We start from the raw sequence: 22,627 nt of genomic DNA, 5'->3' as shown, positions 1-22,627 counted from the left end.
AAAAGTGGTGCATCTCCCGCCGGCCAGAACGGTGGGTTTGCAGCTAAATCATCCGGTTTTCATCCTGATTAACCATGTCTGCTATCTGGGGAAGGGGGTACGCATCGAGGTGCGTGTATCGGTTTATGGCTTGGCTGTCGTCTACAACCAACCGGTTCTTTTTCCCGGTCCTGATGATCACCACCTGGGCTCTCCAGGGGCTATTGCTGGCCTTGATGATCCCTTCCCGCAAGAGTCGCTGGACCGCCTGCTTCTGGTGGCGACTGGCTTACAGTCGGCAGTGAGATTTGCGAAGAGCGGGGGTAGGGGCCTGCCGAACTTCAGGGTTAGGCTCCTGAAGTTACACTGGAAGTCCAGTTCCAACAGGAGAGGAGCGCAGAGGTCGGGGAGTACATATAGTTTAAACTTGGCGTACTCGGCGCCCCGTATTGCAAAGTTTGCGGCAGTGTACCCCCGGATCTGCACTGAGTGCGCTCCCGAAGCGAGGGAGATTGTTTGAAGTGCAGGGAAGATTTGGAGCGAGCAGCGCGGTACCGTGTCTGGGTGAATGAAGCTCTCCATGCTCCCGGAGTCGAACAGGCAAGGCGTTTCGCGTCCATTGACCTGGACGGTCATCATGGAGCTCCGGAGGTGTTTTGGTCATGACTGGTCAAGGGTGACCGCGCCGAGTTGCGGGTAGCCGGCGTGGTAGGAGGTGATGGAGTGGTCCCAAGATGGCTGCCCCCGTCGGTCGCACGTGTCGGGCGGCGTTGCAGATGGCGGCCCCCGTTGGTCGCACTTGTCGGGCGGCGAGGAAGATGGCATCCAAGATGGCGGACCCCATGAGTTGCACGTGGCGGGCCGCATGGGAGACGGTGGCCAAGATGGCGGCTCCCGTGAGTCGCACATGTTGTGTGGGGTTGAAGATGGCTGCCCCCACGGACAACATGAGGCGGATGACGGGTCCGGAGGGGGCAGAACCGGCAGTCACGCAGCCACATTGCGGAGCCTGCAGGCCTGCGAGTCTGAGAGTCGGGCCTGCGACTTGGAGGATTGGACCCGGCCAGGCCAACTTTGGCGAAGTGTCCCTTTTTTGCCGCAGTCGCTGCAGTTCGCGTTCCGAACCGGGCAGCGCTGCCTGGGGTGCTGCTGCTGGCCGCAGAAATAGCAGGGTAGCCCCCCCGGATTGAGCGGGCAGTCGTGCGGCACAGGCCTGGGGCACTCTCTGGTCGGGGGTCAACGAGGGGGTCGCGTGATCAGACAGAAACACGTTGAGGCTTTGGAACGCTACTTCTAGGGAGGTGGTTAGTTGTACTGTCTCTTCTAGGTCGAGGTCGCCTTTCTCGAGTAGGCGCTATCTCACATAGTTGGACCTGACTCCAGCCACGTAGGCGTCCCGGACGGCGAATTCCATATATTGAGAGGCCGTAACGGCCTGGTAGTTGCAATTTCGCACGAGGACTTTGAGGTCGCTTAGGTACTCCTCCAGCGATTCCCCGGGGCATTGGCAGCGAATGCTGAGGAGGTGCCGCACGTACACCTCGTTCACTGGCCTCACGTATAGGTGCTTCAGCGTCCGCGTATGTGGAGGCTTCCTCGAGTTGTACGGAGATTCGATGGCTCACCCGGGCGTGGAGGAGGCTCAGCTTCTGATTGTTGGTAACGAAAGGTGAGGAGGAGGCGGCGAGGTAGACCGGAGCCAGTGCGAAAAAATCCCTTTGGCCTCCGCGTGCCTGTGGGTCGAGTTCCAGTCGGTCAGGTTTGAGGGCCGATTCCATTGTGGTGTTGTAATCGATTAAATTGATGCGACCATCAATTCACGCGAGACAGAGAGTTGAAGTGAACAGTGGCTTTAATCGACTACTAGAACAGTGCCTGCCTGTGACTGCTCTGCTAGTGAGAGCCTCCTACAGGGCTGCTGCTCTTTATACCTCCCCTCAAGGGGCGGAGCCAGGGGCAGAGCCCACAGGGGCACCAACATGATACATTCTATGTAATATCATACAATGGTCCATAGGTGGAGCCCACATGGGCAACAGCGTGATACAGTGTCATACATGGTGAATAGTTAATACAATACGTTCACCACATGTATGAACATGATACATGTCAGGATTTCGGGCCTCAATTCGTCTACCCTGCTGCATCCTCTTTGGATCATCTTTCTGTGTGCCATCTTGAAACTGCAGCCACTCACATCATTCAGTGTCTGCAGCCCAGGACTGGTAGTAGTGGGTAATGGTCCCCAAAGGAAAGCAGTCGACTGCCCTCCACGTTTACTGACAAAGCATTGGGGGTAGATCTGGACATGGTGGAGGCACACCGGGAGTCCTTTACCCAGTGATGGGAGACTTACCGCTCTGGCTTGGGAGAAGGCTGCCAGTGTGGTCAGTGCCACCACGACCCACAGGAGAAACGCCATCCAGTGCAGGAAAAGAGTGAATGATCGCAGAGTAAGTCAACCCTCGCCTCACTCAACTCTCACAAGCCCATCAGGCAATCACTGGGCGACAATCCACATCAATCTCACACGGTCAGCACAAGGGACATCACCACTGACTCTCTCACACACACTTTGACATCTTCATCTCCCCTCACATCCTGTGCAGCTCGCATCTTCAGCCCTTATATAGGTCAACTCAGCACACACAGAAGGCAGACTTTCTTATCATCTGTGTCTGCATCTGTCCTGCTCACAGTTTGCCCATCTGTCTTTAGTCAGGACAAGCTAGCCCAAACAGGAGAGATCCCAAACTGCAAGAATTGAGGCCTCTCACAGAGTTTGAAGAGCATTTGGCACGGCTGACTGGCGAGGACCATAATCTTCCCTGTGCCGAGGGTAAGATTGGTATTTCCTAAGTCAGTGAGGACCCATCACCATCTCACTGTTCAGCCAATGAAACTATCAGCGCTTTGTTATGTTGGTCACTATGCATGTGTCTGTGTGCACCCTTCCCAGTCTTCCCCATCACCCATCTCCTATAGTCAAGCCGTAGCATCCAACCCCTTCTCTTGCCCCCCCCCCTCTTCCACCCCACCCCACCCCACCCCCCCTCCTCCACCATGCGGTACCCCCCCCCCCCCCCGCTGGTCTGGAATGGTAAGCCTTTGCTCAGAGACTCCCATACTTCCCCTTTGGTCTTGCCAAGGCAGCCTGGCACAGAGTTGAAGCATTCACGAGTGCAGCGCAATGAAAGGTGGGCGAATATACCTCGAGGTTACGAGTCAAGTGGTGCTCTCTAGGTGCACGTCACTTATATGTGGTTGTGATTCACGCCGGTCGAGTAGACTGCTGGTGTGGCTCCATGATCTGGAGTGGGGGCGTGATTCTGGCGAGCTTCTTTTCTAATGAATATTCATGGCATTTTAAATGAATGCAAATGCAGTCCCTGACATGGCATGTGGGCCTCCTGACCCGTGATTTACGCTGGCGGGAAACCGACTTCAGGCCCTCCTCCACAATCTCTGAACGCACCATTCATGTTGCCCGCGACCAACCGGAGCGTAAAATCCCACCATGTATGTTTATCTTCAGGCATGTGAGGGAAGCATCAGAAGGGTAGATAGGCAAGCAGTCTTCAAATCATCTGCTTCATCAAATTGTTGAAGGAATAAGGAATGTTCGGTACGAAAGGGAAGTCCAGTCTTTCTGGGGACAGCGGCAACTTCAGGTCAGATAGTGGGGTAGATTTCTGACACGACGTTTGGTTATAAAACCATGATGGTGGATCAGTGCTACTTCTAGAAAACGCCTGGGGTGGGATTCTCCATCCCCCCGCACCCGAGGCTCGATTCTCCGCTCCGCCACCTTTCTGCCTCGACCTGCCGGCGGGATTCTCCGTTACGCCAGCCGGTCAATGGGGTTTCCCATGGAAACCCCCAGGCACCGGCAAAACGGGGAATCCCGCCCCTGTTTCCTGGTGCGGCATTCCCCCGCCCGCAGCGGGATCCTCCTTCCTGCCGGCCGGCCAATGGGTTTCCCATTACGGGCACCCTCATGCCGTCGAAAAAATCCTTGGGTGTGGATTCGCTGTCGGCGCGAGGCAGAATCCAGCCTGCGGAGAAATCCCGCCCCTGATTTTAATTTTCATTGGTTTCAACTGAAATGAAAATTGAACAATTAACTATAAAAGATGGCTGACTCACAATGGCAGTTTTAGTCTCGGGAAGCAAGTTGAAAATTTACCCTAGTGAGGCCAAGAATGATAACATCTGAAGAAAAATTACGGTTGGAGCTGTTCCAGATGAGGGAAAATGAAGAAAGGTTAAAATGGGGTACAGATTCAATCAAAGCAAATGGCAGACTTACCCGCTTGGTCCTGTTCACCATACAAGGTGTTCCAGCTCCCTACGATCTCACATGGGTATTCAGGATCATTGTGCAGCTTCTGCAATATTTGCCCCCTGTGATCACCAATAAAGATTTTTTTTCATCAAAAGGAAAACAATCTAAATCTAGGCCCAGAAAATGGATCTTTAACTGAAACTGAATACCAATATCGACAGCCTATTGGATTTTAATATTATTTAATGGCCCACACGTATTAGGCTGTTGCTTCAACATCACTAGCTCAAGTTTTACCATCAATTAGTTTAATACTTGTAGAAATAAGAAAACCACCAGAATGATATTTGAATTGAAAATTAAACCACAAATGATGTGAACAGGATTTTAGTGCCAAGGTTTATTTCCATAAATAATTTGCAAGAGTGTAAAAGATTAGGTCATTGCAGTTCAAAGGTCAGAGCACATAACCACAAAGAAATAGTGCAAAACTTGAGTGAAATAATATGATAGGTTACTGAAATTCAGTCCGACAGATGTTAAAATTCCTTATGCATAAGTAAGCATTGCTTGAAGCACAGGAAGTTGACATCAAAGTAACGTATGCAACTGCAAACAAACGAGATTTCCCACCATTTAAAATGCCTCTTTTTTCACTGCATCATCCTTCCTAATTTTATTTTTTAAATCGTCCTCAGACTTTTGAAAATGATCATGCTAAATGCATGGGTTTTGAGAGGACCTTCATGTTCTTTACCCTGCTCATTGTTGGGAGGGACCTTTGAGTAATTTACCTCTGTGTGAATCACGCTGGAATGAGCTGGGTTAAAAAAAAAAACTAGACAAAAAACGTGCACACCACCAAGCACAACGAGGAAAGGCAAAGGTCACTGGCAACTACTGGAACAGTAGCCTAGCAACCCAGAGACTGTGTAGATCCCAACACAGCAAGTTGCGAATATGAGTTATTTGGCTATCTTCCAAAGTGCCCTCAAAATCCTGCTGGTTTATCAAAATTCTACACCTGCCTCATAGAGCAAATCATACCTCTGGTTGTGCAATATGTCAGTGACCCTTAATGATCCCTGGCCTAGTTTCAAAAGCAACTAAGTCGTAAAACTTGGGTTGGGAAAAAAAGAGCAGTGAGAGGAAGAAACTGGCCCACACGTATTAGGCTGTTGCTTCAACATCACTAGGTCAAGTTCTTGGAGTTCTCTGCCTGTAATAGGGTTGTGGAATCAGCCTCACTACAAGGACTGCCTTGGTTTATGAAAGGCAACTATAGATGGTCTTGACAGCATGATTCACAGCTCGAGTGCAACTGTTACAAAGTGACTAAGATAATTGCTGGGGAAGCACACAGAGAGATAGCTGAATAAATGTTAACCAGAGGGGTGTTAGTGGGGGAAGAAAGCATCAAAAGGTTATTTTTAAAATTGGAATGCAATTTACGTTTTTAGCAATTAACTGAAAGCATTCATATAAAACAAAGGTGAAGATAGAAAAAAGGATACTACAGTTAAACAGCATGTAGAACTGACAAGATGCGTACATGTGGCAAGTTGCTGCTGTGCTATATTTGACCAAGTCCAGAAATTATTTATCTGTTGTATTTTATGGATATATGATGATTTACATTTTTGAAATTTAAATAAAAATTAATTAAAATACCTCCTATCTCTGTTTAGCGGTGTGCGCAGATTCCTTCAGTACAGTCAAGACTGGGTCCTAATAAGTGCATAAACACTGTAATTTTGTTTATAATCTAATGCTTGTTTAAGTCACATTCTAAATCCAGTTCTTCACTGCGAGAGAAATAACCACAAAATACTGGATTCATAATTCTGCTACCAGTGCAAACATTAGTGGTCATTCGACCTGAACAAGCTCCAGCATAAAGCATCTATCGTTTCATTATTTCTGAGGTATAGTATATTTTTTATTATAAATTTAGAGTACCCAATTGTTTTTTAGCATGTTTAGCATGGCCAATCCACCTAACCTGCACATCTTTGGGTTGTGGGGGTGAAACCCACGCAGCCACGGGGAGAATGTGCAAACTCCACACGGACAGTGACCCAGGACTGGGATTTGAACCCGGATCCTCAGTGCCGTTGTCCCAGTGCTAGCCACTGCGTCACGTGCCACCCTTTATATATTTCATAAAGCATGTAGGAAGCATTTCTGTGCTGGAGGATTGGGCCTTACATTTAAAAAGACTAATTTAATTCAGAACAAGACAATCAACAACTGTAGGAAATGCTGATATGGAGAAAGTAATAGGCAAATTGGCATAATGTACTGCTTTATGGCAGAGGCCGTTTCATAAATAAAATCATCGTGTTTTTAAAAAGAGATAGTGAACTTACGATAAATTGTTGTACACATCCAGACATTCTGGCTTCACATTATGAACTAAGACAAAAAGAAAAAGCTTTTAGTCTGAGTTGGACCATCAGTTTACTTTTAATATGGATGAAAGGTTTGGACGAAGCGGTTTTCACTCACACTGCATTTTATATAAGCTGCTGGTCTCCTTTTTGGAAAGAAGATTGGAGTGGGCATCTTTTCTCTGGTTTACTGTGTGGACAAAAAATGACCTAAACCACCCTTTGTCCTGTTGTTCTTCTTTGCTATTCGCCCTGCAAGACAAGCACAAAAAATTAATGTATGCTTCTATAGAATCAATAAAGGTAACTGTTGAGTGCTTCTGTCCTACAGTGTATAGGCACAAATGGAAAATATTTCAGACAAGATGCATGCTGTTCCAAGCTCCATAAGGTGACAGGATCATTTTTAGATTTGAACTGTACAGAGAGAGACAAGCACAATGTCACACAGATAAGCTCGGCCAAACCACTCCCAATCCACTTTTCCATGTGGTGGCCAGCTGAAATTGGCTTTGACAGCAGCTCAGAAGCAGGACTTGCAACGCTTAACACTTATCATCTTTTTATTGTCCAGGAACTTATTTGAGGGAACATCCTCTGGTGCAGCAAAGTAAAAATGTATGGGATAAGGCAAATCAAAAATGTGTGTGCAGGTGGCTGGACGTTTTGCCAGTGTAGCCACCTGGGTTGGGCAACTCCCGACGTAAAATGGAGAACAGCAAAGGCTGCAGGGAAATCCAGCCAACAGAGGCAGAAACTAGTAGGAGCAAGTTACTGTGTATTAAACTCCGCAAAAGCCCAGACAGCATCGATACAAGCAGCCATCTGCATAATAATGTAGCAGCCATCTACATACTAATGCGCGATCCCCGGGAACAATCTGTACCCATTCAAATCGGCAACATCACTACCAAGCACCCCGTAGTCTTAGTTGATCTACCCCACACAGCAGAACACATTTTGGGAATTGACTTTCTGAATTCCCACAACCTATCCTTTGATCCAGTCAACCAATGTGTCTGGAAAATGGCAAAATCCGCAAGAGCCCCCTCAACGCTCACAATAGGTGAATACGCAAACAAAATTAGCGCAGTAGGCGAATTTTGGTTTGACCCGACACAATTAGCACGGACAAGCAGGTTAGGGCAGTGTTACAAAAGAACAGGACAGCATTCGCGACCCACAAACACGACTGTGGCTGGATGACTGGTTCAGTACAAATCACAGGAGCTGACCCTAGACCCCAAAAGCAATATGGATTTCCCCAGGAGGCAGAGGGAGAAATCTCAAAAGTAATCGACAGCTTATTAGAGCAGGGCGTACTTAGATCAGTAGCCTCCACTAATAATGCCCCGACTTGGCCAGTGAGAAAGCCCGATGGATCATGGCGACTGACCATCGATTACCGGGAACTCAACAAAGTCACCCCCGCAGCAGCCCCCACAGTAGCAACAAGTCCCGAGACCATGCTCAAGCTGGGACTCAATTCCCGATACTTTACGGTTTTGGATATCAGTAATGGATTCTGGTCCATTCCATTGGCAAAGGTGGCCAGTACAAATTTGCCTTCACCTTTAAAGCCAACAGTACACGTGGACATGCCTGCCACAAGGATTCCACAACTCCCCCTCCATATTCCACCGATAGCTGGCAAATGGTTTAGTCAAATTCTCTCAGCCCGAATGTCTGGTCCAGTACGTAGACGACTTACTACTGCAGACAGACACCAAGGAAGAGCACATTGAGCTTCTATCCGAATGTAAATTTAACCCCCAAAAGGCCCAGATTTTGGAACACAAAGTGATATATTTGGGTACAATTATCACGCACGGTAAACGCGAGATCGAGCATAAAAGGATTGATTCGATTGCTAAATTGCCCCTTCCCCAGAACGTTTCAGCCCTCCGGTTGTTTTTAGGACTGGTTGGCTACTGCCGAAACCACATTGACGGTTTCGCCAACAAGGCAGCACCACTCTCAGACCTCCTAAAGAAAGGAGCCCCCTGGGAATGGCTTCCACAGCATACGGATGCTGTGGACTCTTTCAAACAAGCACTCATAGCAGCCCCCGCACTACAAGTTCCAGACCCGCTTTCCCCTTACGCTATAGAGGTAGCAAGCACAGACCGCACCCTTTCGGCCGTGCTCCTCCAGGAACGGCACGAACAGTTAAGGCCCGTGGCTTACGCCTCCAGAGTTTTAGATGCTGTGGAGCAGGGATTTTCAGCCTGTGAAAGGCACCTGCTCGCAGTTTTTTGGGCAGTACAGTATTTTTCTTACATAACCGGACTAAACCCCATCACAATCCTCACAGAACACACCCCCGACCCAACTTTTACTGGACGGACGACTTAAAGACGGTACCGTCAGTCAAATAAGAGCAGCTAGATGGACCCTTCTTTTGCAGGGACAGGACATCACTGTTAAAAGGACAAAGACCCACACCTTTTTAGCCGATAACCTACAGTACCCCGGAACCCCCAATGAATGTGAAATTATCTCTCCACACAACACAGGCCCTTTTATTGCGAAAACACCCCCCCAGAAAGATAGGTAGTTAAACCCAGAGCCCCAAGCCCACAGACACGTGCGAACCCATTAGAATATATGTGGATGGATCTTCCACAATATTAGAAGGGAAGCGCATAACAGGATGCGGCATTTACGTCGAGGACGCGCCCTAGAAGAAATAGCAATAAAACTTCCAGGACACTTAGGTGCGCAGGCAGCAGAACTTGCGGTCATCGCATACATAGGGGAACACCCAGATTCCTTCCCCAGCCCAGCAGATATATATTCAGACAGCCTCTATGTCTGCAACAGCCTTACGGAATTCCTACCCCTGTGGAAAGCAAGAGAATTTGTTTCCGCATACGGAAAACCCCTCCCCTCAGCCCCATTGCTCCGTCACATTTTAGAGAGAGCGCAGAACAGGACTTTTGGAATAGTCAAAGTTCAAAGTCACCATCGTTCCTCCCCCCCTGGAAATGTAAACGCCGATGCACCGGCTAAAGCAGGTTCCAGGCACGGATATTTTTGGACACCCCCCGAAAGCGCACCAGTGAATGCAGTTCAGGTCTCGCAGACTAATATCGAGGATTTAGTGCAGGCCCAGAAGCCGGACAGCAATCTCAGGGAGATTTTAAAAGGAAACTATCCAGCCTCCTATGATAGGTTTAGAAAGGCTCTGACCACACATGGCAGTGTCGTGTTAAAAGACACCCTTTATGTGGTTCCTGAACAGGACAGGAATCAACCGATTTGTTTATTCCATGACAGTCATGGACATCAGGGAATCGATCCCACTACAGCCCACTTCAGGCAGCTCTGTTGGTGGCCGAGTTTGAAAAAAGATGTAACTCACTACGTTGAGAATTGCCTTATCTGTGCCCAGAACAACCCGGACAGATACGCCAAAAAGGCTCAGCTCAGTCACACCCGGCCCGTTAATGGCCCCTGGACTAACCTCCAGATTGATTATATTGGACCATTGCCCCCTTGCAGGAATGGTTATAAATATGTACTCGTGGTGATAGACACGTTTACAAAATGGGTGGAAGCATTCCCATCCAGAACTAACACGGCAAAGACCACAGCCAAGATTTTAACCCACCACATCTTTACAAGATGGGGACTCCCCCGCAGCATTGAATCCGACCAAGGTTCCCATTTTACGGGACATGTCATGAAGAACGTCCTCACGATATTTGGCATTATCCAAAAATTCCACATTGCATACTACCCCCAGTCGAGTGGTATCGTGGAGCGCATGAATCGGACCCTAAAATCAACCCTCAGAAAAATGGCCCAGCAAAACAACACCACTTGGGACTCAGTCCTCCCCTTTGCGCTGATGTTTTTGCGAAATACAGTTTCAACTTCCACAGGTTACACCCCACACACACTCATGTCCGGACGTCCCATGAAAGGCACAGAATATTTATTAGGTTTAGACTTGACCAGCCCCGAAGTGACGGCCCTCACACACGAGAAAGCAGTAGAACAATTAGTGCCGAATGTTAAAACGGCTCATCTAGCAGCCGCAGTGAAATTGGGCACAAGAAAGAAACAGAGCAAGGCCTGTTTCGATAAGACAGTGCATGCGACTGAGTTCAGTGTCAGACAGCAAGTCATGCTCTCCGTATACAACCCCAGCACATTCCTGTCACCAATTATTCGGGTCCGTACTCCATTGCGGACAAAGTAAGCCCCTCCGTCTACAAAATAAAGTACCCCAATGGAAAGACTGCGTGGTTCCATAGCAACCAGATGAAGGCATATGGTCCACAGTCTAACCACGCACACCACGTCATGCTCGACGCAGCAGACCACGCCCTGCCCACAGCCAACGTAACCCTACCCTCCCCCAACACGTCCAGCCCAGCCACGGACTCAACCCCGACTCCACCCCCGAACTATAGACTCCGCCCCGGACGCCCACAGACTGGAGCAGCAGAGACAGCGACTGTGACTCGGGAAATAGCCACAGCACACCTCCCTACTATCCCCATGCAACAGGACCCACACCCAGCGAATCTGACCATGATTCGAGTGATCCCTTCACGGTCACTTTCCTAAACAAACCCCACCACCGACCAACAATGCCGACCCCAATTCCGTCCCCACAGATCTAGACACCACCTTTTGGCACCGGGATAATTCGTACAGACTCGTCCGGAATGACGAGAGCGATCCGAAATCACACCATGCAGCCCTATCAGCCCTTATACACTCGAGAGTTTGGCATCCGGGAGAAGATGACGACTTTGAGTCTGACTCCCAAAACGAGAACCCCTTTGCGACCCTGTTCGCAACCGATAACTGAGGTGTCCAGATGATGTTTCAAAAGGAACCGCTTGGGAGAAACGGTGTCCTTTCTGATGGAACCTGCAGCATGTTTTATGTTGTTTGTAGTTGTACTGTTAAATGTTGTTTGTGAAATCGGAAATTTTTCCACAGCCCCACGCCTTATTTTTCTGAGAACTTGCCCACACGCTCATCAGCAGAAACCTCGGAGAGCTGGCCAGACCCCCGTTCGTAACTGCCCTTCTGGTTCGAAGGAAGAACCAATACGGCAACCCCCCACGATGACTACATTTCTTGCCCGTTCTTGTCGGTTGCTCAGGCAGTGGAGAAACGGCATTGGGACCCGCCCTGCCTGGGAACCCCCCCCCCCCCCCCCCCCCCCGCCCCTGGTCAGCTACACTCGGGTAGGAGAGACACGGCATTGGTCGCCGTCCTACCCGGGGACTCCATCCGAATCGTACCCGGCGTGGCCCATACGCACCTCATTTCGGCAAGTTTTGTTCAAAAAGTTTTGTTTTGTTTTCAGGTAACCCTTAGGTTGCCAACCCTCTGCTATTTACATCCTCAAATATTTGGATGGTAAATTGCACAGTCTGCGAGTCGGCTCGCACTGGTTCAGTATTTGTAAGTGTGTCTTATCCTGAAATTCGGATTTTGGGGAAAAAAAAGTGAGGAAGTCACACATAGTGACCAATTATAAAGGAGTAATTGGCACTAAAGGACAGACAGGCTATCATACAAGATATTAAACCAAGATAGTAACAGACACTATGCTTGACCCCACAGAACTCCAGAAGCTCCAGGACCAGAGAAGAGAAGTGAAAGAAGAAGAACCATGAGGACATCCTCAGCGTGGCTCATCACCATAATGGACATTTGGTTGCGCGCGAACGCGAACCCCCTGACCTCAAACCCCCCCAGCCGTTAATGATTCACTTCCCCACAGTACCCAGAGCCCAGTCACAAGCGACACCACACCATCTTGGTGTGACAGGTTTATAACCTGGTACTCCCTGTCCTACTTGATAGAATCCCTCCTAGTATTGACGATACTCTGTTGCATCGTGCAGACTATTCGTCTGAGAAAATGGAGAAGGAGAGCCTACCGCGATCGCACCCCGGTATATAGGATAAGATCCCCTATTTTCGGATATGACCAGACCCCCGACCCCCGCGATCCATAATAAAGAGCATTCGTTTGCAATTTGTTGTAAATAAAGAAATGTTCATGAGCAATTGTACAATCCTGAGCTTGACTCCCAAGCCAGATAAATGTGTATAATACTGCTATGATTTTGTTTGTATGGTTCAGGAAGTTAGTGTGATGAAATGTTTGAGTGAGTGTAGTTTATTAAGGGTAGTTAGAGGTTCCGATTTTCTTGTTTTGTAATGCATGTCCCTGTTTGACATAGCGCCCCTCAGAATTGTCACTTAAAGTTTTTTTGCATAGTTATGGTCAGTGTAGAGGCCATAGAAGAGTGCTCGCCGGGTCAGGGAATGAAAAACAACAGTTATGTGATCCGAACGCGAAGCTTCTGGAGTTCTGTGGGATCACAAGGAGGGTGTGTGGCCACCTGGGTTGGCCATCTCCCGATGTAAAATGGAGAACAGCAAAGGCTGCAGGGAAATTCAGCCAACAGAGGCAGAAACTAGCAGGCGCATGTTACTGTGTATTAAACTCTGCAAAAGCCCAGACAGCATCGATACAAGCAGCCATCTGCATAATAATGTAGCAGCCATCTACATACTAATGCGCGATCCACGGGAACAATCGAAACATTTGGGATAAACAAAGCCAAGCCAGACTCCTCAGCGCCAGCAGGAGCCAACACAAAAGAGGTTGACGGACACCTCAAGACCGCCCATCGATCAGGGAACCGCTCCAGTATTGGAGAAATCGAACCAAGCGATTAGAATGAAGTCCAATCACTTGGAACCAGGTACAGGGTTTGCCCCGAAAGGCGGGAAGCCCTGGGGACTATAAAGTTAAGCCCCCAAGTTCAAATCGCTCTTCTTGACCGGGTCACTCAGCAATGCGAACCAACCCTTGACAGTGACCGGTTCAGCTACCGCCAAGAGCCAGTAAGTCTTAAGTCAACGCTCGCTATGAGATAGGTGCTCCAAGCTACCAGTCCATACTAACTTCGAATCCTGCAGACTCAGAACCCGAACGAAAGGCCATTTGTTCCCCTGACCTGGTGGGCCAGTCCGAAGCTAAGTATAGGCCTGTTAGTTGTAGAAGTAGCTTAGAAGTAGAATTTATGCATGAGTAGCGATTACTGTGTATAATAAATGTGCTTTGATTTGAATCTTACTAATCAGTGTATTGAGTCATTGTTTATTACTTGAACTTGAACCTCGTGGCGGTATCATAAAGATACCTGGCGACTCGAGAGCAAAGGTTATAAAACAGAGCCAATTGAACCAACCAAAAGTTAGCAACATATTACTGGCGAAACACCGTCAATTTTCAAGCACCCAGTGTGGAACCTCACAGTTTGTGGGCATTGCAAAATCAACCCTTAAAATTCGGGATTATTGGAAAGCGGCAAGATTGAGAGAAATGAAGAATTTCACAGTTTTCAGATTCGGGGGGACGATTAGAACAGAAAATGGTGGAATAAGTCTCGATTTTACAACAGTGAGAATGAAGGGTGGAGAGGGAGCATTTAGGATATTGTATCTGGAGCATAAGAGGAGGAAGAGAGGAAATTTCAGAGCAGTGAGGTTCTTATGGTATTTGTGCAGTCGATTGCACCCGTGCTGCTGGTCTTGTTCTGCATTACTTAGCCCACTATGCTAAACCAGCCCCTAGGATAGGGTGGAAGCGTGGGATTATGTAGGGTGCTCTTCCCAAGGGCCGGTGCAGAATTGGTGGGCCGAATGGCCTTCTTCTGCACTGCAAATTCTATGAGTTCTATGAATAAGTTGCAAGATGATGAGTAATCCAGTTCAACTATATTGCACATGCAAACTGTTAAGGACAGTTTAACATCTCCATTTTTATGCACTTAATCTTAAGTGATTTCTTTTTTTAAAACTATTTTTATTCAAAAATTTTGAATACTTGGCTCGATGACAACCTCACTCGAGAGAATGGGAGAGCAGCAGTGACAAGAGCCCTTAAGCTTGTTCCTTAACAAGAAGCCTCCTCCATACGCCACCATAGAGAGTCCGGTTCCTTAAAACACCTCCGTACCGTATCAAAGTTTGCTGCCCAGTAATAACACAGCAGATTAGGTAGTGCCACCACCCCCACTGACTGTCTATCCCTCTGTAAAACAGCCCTATGCACCCGAAGGGTCCTATCCACCCCAATAAAAGTGGATATTAACCTATTGACCCTATCAAGGAAGACTTAGAAAGAAAGACTGGGAAACGCTGAAACAAAAACAAAAGCCTTGGAAGTTAATTCATTTTCACCGTCTGGACTCATCCTCCAAAATCAAAAGGGCTTCAAATCAGCCGTTACTCCATCAACCAGACTGGCCAAGTTAAGTTTATGGAGCGAGGCCCAATCATGAGCCACTCGAATTCCCAGATACCTGAAACTAGCCCTGGTCGGATGAAGCGGTAACCTCTCCAGATCAGCTCCCCTTCCCGAAGGGTTCACCGGAAAAAAAATCATCTTTATCAAGGTTTAACTTGTACCCAGAGAAGGAACCTGAGCATCTCCATTATCTCCCCCACATTGAAGAGAGGATCCATAATGTACAACAACAAATTGCCGCATACAGGGACACCCTATGCTCCCTCTCGCTCCATTCTATCCGCCTCCACTTAGAAGACGATGACCAGAGGTTCAATTGCTAAGGCAAAGAGCAGTGGGGATAATGGGCACCCCTGCCTCGTACCCCTGTTCAACTGAAATTACCCCGAGCTGAGAGCATTGGTACGGTCACTCACAGTGGGAGCCCTATACAAAAGCCTAATCCAGGGTATAAAATTCGGCCCAATACTAAATCGCTCCGAGACCTCAAAAAGGTACCTCCACTCAACCCGATCAAACGCCTTCTCCTCGAGATAATCATCTCTGGCTCGCCCACTGAGGAAGGCGACAGCACCACATTCAAGAGTCTCCCAATGTCGGCCCTTAACAAACCCTGTCTACTCCTCCGAAACCACTCCCCGGCAGACAAGGATCCAAACGAATTGCCAGCACCTCAGCTAACAATTTTGCATCAACATTTAACAGAGAAATAGGGCGGCATGACCCATATTGAGGGCGGCACGGTAGCATTGTGGATAGCACAATTGCTTCACAGCTCCAGGGTCCCAGGTTCGATTCCGGCTTGGGTCACTGTCTGTGCGGAGTCTGCACATCCTCCCCGTGTGAGCGTGGGTTTCCTCCGGGTGCTCCGGTTTCCTCCCACAGTCCAAAGATGTGCAGGTTAGGTGGATTGGCCATGATAAATTGCCCTTAATGTCCAAAATTGCCCGTAGTGTTGGGTGGGGTTACTGGGTTATGGGGATAGGGTGGAGGTGTTGACCTTGGGTAGGGTGCTCTTTCCAAGAGTCGGTGCAGACTCGATGGGTCGAATGACCTCCTTCTGCACTGTAAATTCTATGATTCTATATTCCGTGGGACCCTTGTCCTTTTTCAAGATCAAGGAGATCGATGATGCACCAGCGTGTCTGACAACACAAAGAACAAAGAAATGTACAGCACAGGAACAGGCCCTTCGGCCCTCCAAGCCCGTGCCGACCATGCTGCCCGACTAAACTACAATCTTCAACACTTCCTGGGTCCGTATCCTTCTATTCCCATCCTATTCATATATTTGTCAAGATGCCCCTTAAATGTCCCTATCGTCCCTGCTTCCACTACCTCCTCCGGTAGCGAGTTCCAGGCACCCACTACCCTCTGCGTAAAAAACTTGCCTCGTACATCTACTCTAAACCTTGCCCCTCTCACCTTAAACCTGTGCCCCCTAGTAATTGACCCCTCTACCGTGGGGAAAAGCCTCTGACTATCCACTCTGTCTATGCCCCTCATAATTTTGTATACCTCTATCAGGTCTCCCCTCAACCTCCTTCGTTCCAGTGAGAACAAACCAAGTTTATTCAACCGCTCCTCATAGCTAATGCCCTCCATACCAGGCAACATTCTGGTAAATCTCTTCTGCACCCTCTCTAAAGCCTCCACATCCTTCTGGTAGTGTGGTGACCAGAATTGAACACTATACTCCAAGTGTGGCCTAACTAAAGTTCTATACAGCTGCAACATGACTTGCCAATTCTTATACTCAATGCCCCGGCCAATGAAGGCAAGCATGCCGTATGCCTTCTTGACTACCTTCTCCACCTGTGTTGCCCCTTTCAATGACCTGTGGACCTGTACTCCTAGATCTCTTTGACTTTCAATACTCTTGAGGGTTCTACCATTCACTGTATATTCCCTACCTGCATTAGACCTTCCAAAATGCAATACCTCACATTTGTCTGGATTAAACTCCATCTGCCATCTCTCCGCCTAAGTCTCCAAACAATCTAAATCCTGCTGTATCCTCCGACAGTCCTCATCGCTATCCGCAATTCCACCAACCTTTGTGTCGTCTGCAAACTTACTAATCAGACCAGTTACATTTTCCTCCAAATCATTTATATATACTACAAAGAGCAAAGGTCCCAGCACTGATCCCTGTGGAACACCACTGGTCACAGCCCTCCAATTAGAAAAGCATCCCTCCATTGCTACTCTCTGCCTTCTATGGCCTAGCCAGTTCTGTATCCACCTTGCCAGCTCACCCCTGATCCCGTGTGACTTCACCTTTTGTAATAGTCTACCATGAGGGACCTTGTCAAAGACCTTACTGAAGTCCATATAGACAACATCTACTGCCCTACCTGCATCAATCATCTTAGTGACCTCCTCGAAAAACTCTATCAAGTTAGTGAGACACGACCTCCCCTTCACAAAACCGTGCTGCCTCTCACTAATACGTCCATTTGCTTCCAAATGGGAGTAGATCCTGTCTCGAAGAATTCTCTCCAGTAATTTCCCTACCACTGAAGTAAGGCTCACCGGCCTGTAGTTCCCGGGATTATCCTTGCTACCCTTCTTAAACAGAGGAACAACATTGGCTATTCTCCAGTCCTCCGGGACATCCCCTGAAGACAGCGAGGATCCAAAGATTTCTGTCAAGGCCTCAGCAATTTCCTCTCCAGCCTCCTTCAGTATTCTGGGGTAGATCCCATCAGGCCCTGGGGACTTATCTACCTTAATATTTTTTAAGACACCCAACACCTCGTCTTTTTGGATCATAATGTGACCCAGGCTATCTACACCCCCTTCTCCAGACTCAACATCTACCAATTCCTTCTCTTTGGTGAATACTGAGGCAAAGTATTCATTTAGTACCTCGCCCATTTCCTCTGGCTCCACACATAGATTCCCTTGCCTATCCTTCAGTGGGCCAACCCTTTCCCTGGCTACCCTCTTGCTTTTTATGTACGTGTAAAAAGCCTTGGGATTTTCCTTAACCCTATTTGCCAATGACTTTTCGTGACCCCTTCTAGCCCTCCTGACTCCTTGCTTAAGTTCCTTCCTACTTTCCTTATATTCCACGCAGGCTTCGTCTGTTCCCAGCCTTTTAGCCCTGACAAATGCCTCCTTTTTCTTTTTGACGAGGCCTACAATATCACTCGTCATCCAAGGTTCCCGAAAATTGCCGTATTTATCTTTCTTCCTCACAGGAACATGCCGGTCCTGTATTCCTTTCAACTGCCACTTGAAAGCCTCCCACATGTCAGATGTTGATTTGCCCTCAAACATCCGCCCCCAATCTATGTTCTTCAGTTCCCGCCTAATATTGTTATAATTAGCCTTCCCCCAATTTAGCACATTCATCCTCGGACCACTCTTATCCTTGTCCACCAGTACTTTAAAACTTACTGAATTGTGGTCACTGTTACCAAAATGCTCCCCTACTGAAACATCTACCACCTGGCCGGGCTCATTCCCCAATACCAGGTCCAGTACCGCCCCTTCCCTAGTTGGACTGTCTACATATTGTTTTAAGAAGCCCTCCTGGATGCTCCTTACAAACTCCGCCCCGTCTAAGCCCCTGGCACTAAGTGAGTCCCAGTCAATATTGGGGAAGTTGAAGTCTCCCATCACCACAACCCTGTTGTTTTTACTCTTTTCCAAAATCTGTCTACCTATCTGCTCCTCTATCTCCCGCTGGCTGTTGGGAGGCCTGTAGTATACCCCCAACATTGTGACTGCACCCTTCTTATTCCTGATCTCTACCCATATAGCCTCACTGCCCTCTGAGGTGTCCTCTCGCAGTACAGCTGTGATATTCTCCCGAACAAGTAGCGCAACTCCACCTCCCCTTTTACATCCCCCTCTATCCCGCCTGAAACATCTAAATCCTGGAACGTTTAGCTGCCAATCCTGCCCTTCCCTCAACCAGGTCTCTGTAATGGCAACAACATCATAGTTCCAAGTACTAATCCAAGCTCTAAGTTCATCTGCCTTACCCGTGATGCTCCTTGCATTAAAACATATGCACTTCAGGCCACCAGACCCGCTGTGTTCAGCAACTTCTCCCTGTCTGCTCTGCCTCAGAGCCACACTGTCCCTATTCCCTAGTTCTCCCTCAATGCTCTCACCTTCCGAGACAAAGAGTCGTTGAACATCTCCAACATAAGCAGAACCAGCAGCCCAGTAAATTGTTTATAAAACTCAACAGGGAATCCATCAGGACCTGGTGCCTTACCCTCTGCATTAGACAAATACAGTTCAAAATCTCCTACTGCCCAATTGATGCATCCAGCTCCTGACAAGTGAAATACTTGTCCAATCCATCCCTCCGCTGCCTTGTTTGATCCCTAACTCTCAAATGGATCTCATGTAGAAAGACCACAGCAGCTCTCAAACCTTTCAAATGGGCAAATGCCAGGGATCCTTTAACTGGTCCATTTAACCACCCTCAAGTTCCATGTAACCAACTGGATAGGGGGCCCCCTGCCCCATCCCCCCATCCCAGGATCAGCCATATCCCCGCTGTGATGGGACCCCAACCTGCGCCAGCTCTGGGCCACCCAAGATGGTCATCAACCCCCTCTTCAAGCCAGTTCAAAAACAAAGGAACCTGCAAGTCAGCAAACTGCCCCTCCCCCTCTCTCCTCCCTCCCCCCCCCCCCACACCACCTACCCTGGACCAGAGAAACAACCCACCAAGAACTGACCCCCCCCCCCCCAAAACCCCAACACAATAGGTAACCAGCTGCAGCTGTCTCCCCCACTCCGTTCCCGTTTACTAGCAAGCTCGTTAGCCAGGTGACCCCCACCCAGGATAAAAATAAAATCTTTCACACCATGCATCCACAACAGCCCCCACCCCAAACCCAACTTTAATATCACACATCCTTGGAAGAAAACAGAAAACCACACCCCAATGCCCTCCCTCCAACAGTTCCAACAATACAATAAACAATCCCCAAATACACCCAGAACCCCCCCCCGGCAGAAAACCCCATTACAACAACACGCCCTCCCCCACTTTACAGCCATCCCACACGCAATTTCCTTTTACAAATACAGATGAACTCAGGAATACAATCTCCCCATGTCTGCGTGGGTCTCACCCCCACAACCCAAAAGATGTACAGGGTAGGTGGATTGGCCTCGCTAAATTGCCCCTTAATTGGAAGAAAGAAAGATGAACTCAAGAATGCCCAAACAAAAAGGATCAAAGTCCTCAAATACTTCAGTTCTTCTCCAAACCGTGTTTATTAACAAAGTCATTTGTTTTCTCCGGCGCATCAAAATAATGGTCTCTATCTCTGAAAGTAACACAAAGACGAGCCAGGTAAACCATCCCAAAATGCATGTTACTTCTGGAGAGGGCCACCTTGGTTCTATTAAACACCGTGCGCCTTCTTGCCAACTCTGCTCCGAAGTCCTGATATATTCTGTGGGATCGCTCTCTCATCCACACTCTCGAGTGTCTTTCGCCCATCTCAGGACCTGCGCCTTAACCAGTTACATGTGGAATCAGACAATAATTGCCCATGGTGGCTCCCCCGCTCTGGGCTTCTGTCTGAGCGATCGATGGGCCCGGTCCAACTCAGGAAGGATGAAAAAGACCTCCTCCACCACCAACTGCCCAAACATGTTGGAGACATAGTCAGTGGCGCTTGTACCTTTTAGGCCCTCCGGCAGTCCAACAATCCTTAAATTCTGTCGTCTGGAGCAATTTTCCAGATCATCGGCCTGGATCATTTGGCCGTTAATGCCTGTCACTCCCCCGACATCTCTGCCTCCAAATAGACAATCCAATCGCAGTGATCATTCAGCGCCTCCTCCACCTTCTTAATCGTCGTTCCCTGTACCTCCATCCGGTGATCCAACCTGTCCAAGGTCGCACAAATAGGTGCCACAGCCCCCTCGATCGCCTTCATCAAATCTTTCTTTTAAAAGTATTTTTATTCAACAAACTTTCAACGTTTTCACAATATATAAACAATCCCAAATAAGCAAAAAAAAAACCCACAACCCCCCACCCAGCAGTCGACGGTAACCGACTCCTGAAAGTGCATGATAAACACATCCCATCAATTGTAGAACCACTCCTTCACCAGGCCCCCACCCTCACCCCCAGCTCAAACTTCACCTTTTCCAGGGTCAAAAACTCCGCTTGGCAGCGACTCACTTTAGGTATTTGAGGGTGCAGGTGGCACGGGATTGGGCAGGGCTCCTGGCGGGGACTCCAAAAAATACTCACTTTTCCCGAAATTCAATTTATGCCCCAAGATCATCCTGAATCTCTGGAGCAACACCATTATACTCCCCACCGACGTGCTTAACTCCAAAATGTACAATAGCAGATCACCGGCATAAAAGGATACCTTGGGGCAGCATGGTGGCGCAGTGGTTAGCACTGCAGTCTCACGGTGCCGAGGTCCCAGGTTCAATCCCGGCTCTGGGTCACTGTCCGTGTGGAGTTTGCACATTCTCACCGTGTTTGCGTGGGTTTCGCCCCCACAACCCAAAGATGTGCAGAGTAGGTGGATTGAACACTCTAAATTGCCCCTTAATTGGAAAAAAAGAATTGGGTACTCCAAATTAATTTTTTTAAATAAAAAATAAATAAAGGGATACCCTGGGCAGGGATCTCCAATAATGGGGCTATGTCCCCAAGCCCGCGTAAAAACGCGCGTGAATCAATCTGGACTTACCTGGAGAAAACCCAGGGTGATTCTCCGATTTGCAAGGGGCTAGCAAGGCCCTGGAGTACTCCTCACAGCTCTGGCTGCCGATACGGGGCCCTGCTCCTCCGGTCGGGGGTCCGCACACGAGCACGGCGCCAGCCTTCGGCGGCCACCCCGCGCGACACGGCCGACCCACACCATGGATTGGCACCAAAACCATAGGCCACCCCAGATTGCGCATGTCCACGGATCGGTGGCCCCCACTTGATAGCCTGGCTGTCCTGGAGCCCCCCCCCCGGTGAATGATCCCCTGGAGCCGCCCCCTCCCACCAGGACAGCCACGGACTGAGTCCGCAGCCACCACGCTGAGTCCCCGACGAGTGGAACCATGAGAAAACCATGTCGTCGGGAACTCGGCCAGCTGCACTCGGTGAATCGGCGCGGGGGCCTCTTTCAATGGCCCCCGACTGGCGCCGCATCGACTGCGTGCGCGTAATTGGCAGCGATTCTCCGGGGATCGGAGAATCGCGGAGCGCTGTCAGACCCGATCTCGGGTTTGACACCCATCCTCAGCCCCGACCATGATTTCAGCGTGGAGGCTCGGAGAATCCCGCCCCCTATGCCCCCCCCCCCCATCCCCTTCCACAACCCCAAGCTCCTCAACGCAATGTACCCCGGTATAGTGCGAAATACCCTATTAGAGCCATTGGCTCCTTATACAGCAGCCACACCCACGCCACAGACTTTGGCCCAATCCCAAATTTCTGAAGTGCCACCATCAAATAACTCCAGTCTACCCAATCAAATGCCTTCTCCGCATCCAGTGCCACCACCACTTCTGTCTCCCTTCCCTCCGCTGGAGAAAGGACCACATTCAGCAACCTCCTCATATTCGAGAACAACTGCCTTCCCATCATAAACCATGTCTGGTCCTCCCCAGTCACCTTCGGGAGACACCCTTCATGAGACAACCTTAATGCCAACATCTTTGCCAGTGTCTTGGCAT

The 22,627-nt window shown here is 48.9% G+C and overlaps 1 protein-coding gene across 1 annotated transcript in view; it reads right to left on the bottom strand.

Annotated features, from left to right (window-relative positions):
- The window catches only part of LOC140408629 (protein NipSnap homolog 1-like), a 62,729-nt gene that overhangs the window by 31,691 nt on the left and 8,411 nt on the right, over positions 1–22,627 (bottom strand). The window contains exons 2-4 of the mRNA XM_072496093.1: positions 6,773–6,906; positions 6,634–6,679; positions 4,289–4,383 (exon numbers count right to left, since the gene is read on the bottom strand). Of these exons, the coding sequence (XP_072352194.1) occupies positions 4,289–4,383; positions 6,634–6,679; positions 6,773–6,906 (275 nt within the window). The remainder of the gene's footprint in view (positions 1–4,288; positions 4,384–6,633; positions 6,680–6,772; positions 6,907–22,627) is intronic.

Source organism: Scyliorhinus torazame, chromosome 1 (genome assembly GCF_047496885.1).
Source record: "Scyliorhinus torazame isolate Kashiwa2021f chromosome 1, sScyTor2.1, whole genome shotgun sequence".
NCBI classification, from domain to species: Eukaryota; Metazoa; Chordata; class Chondrichthyes; order Carcharhiniformes; family Scyliorhinidae; genus Scyliorhinus; species Scyliorhinus torazame.
This window is presented reverse-complemented; position numbering and strand designations above follow the sequence as displayed.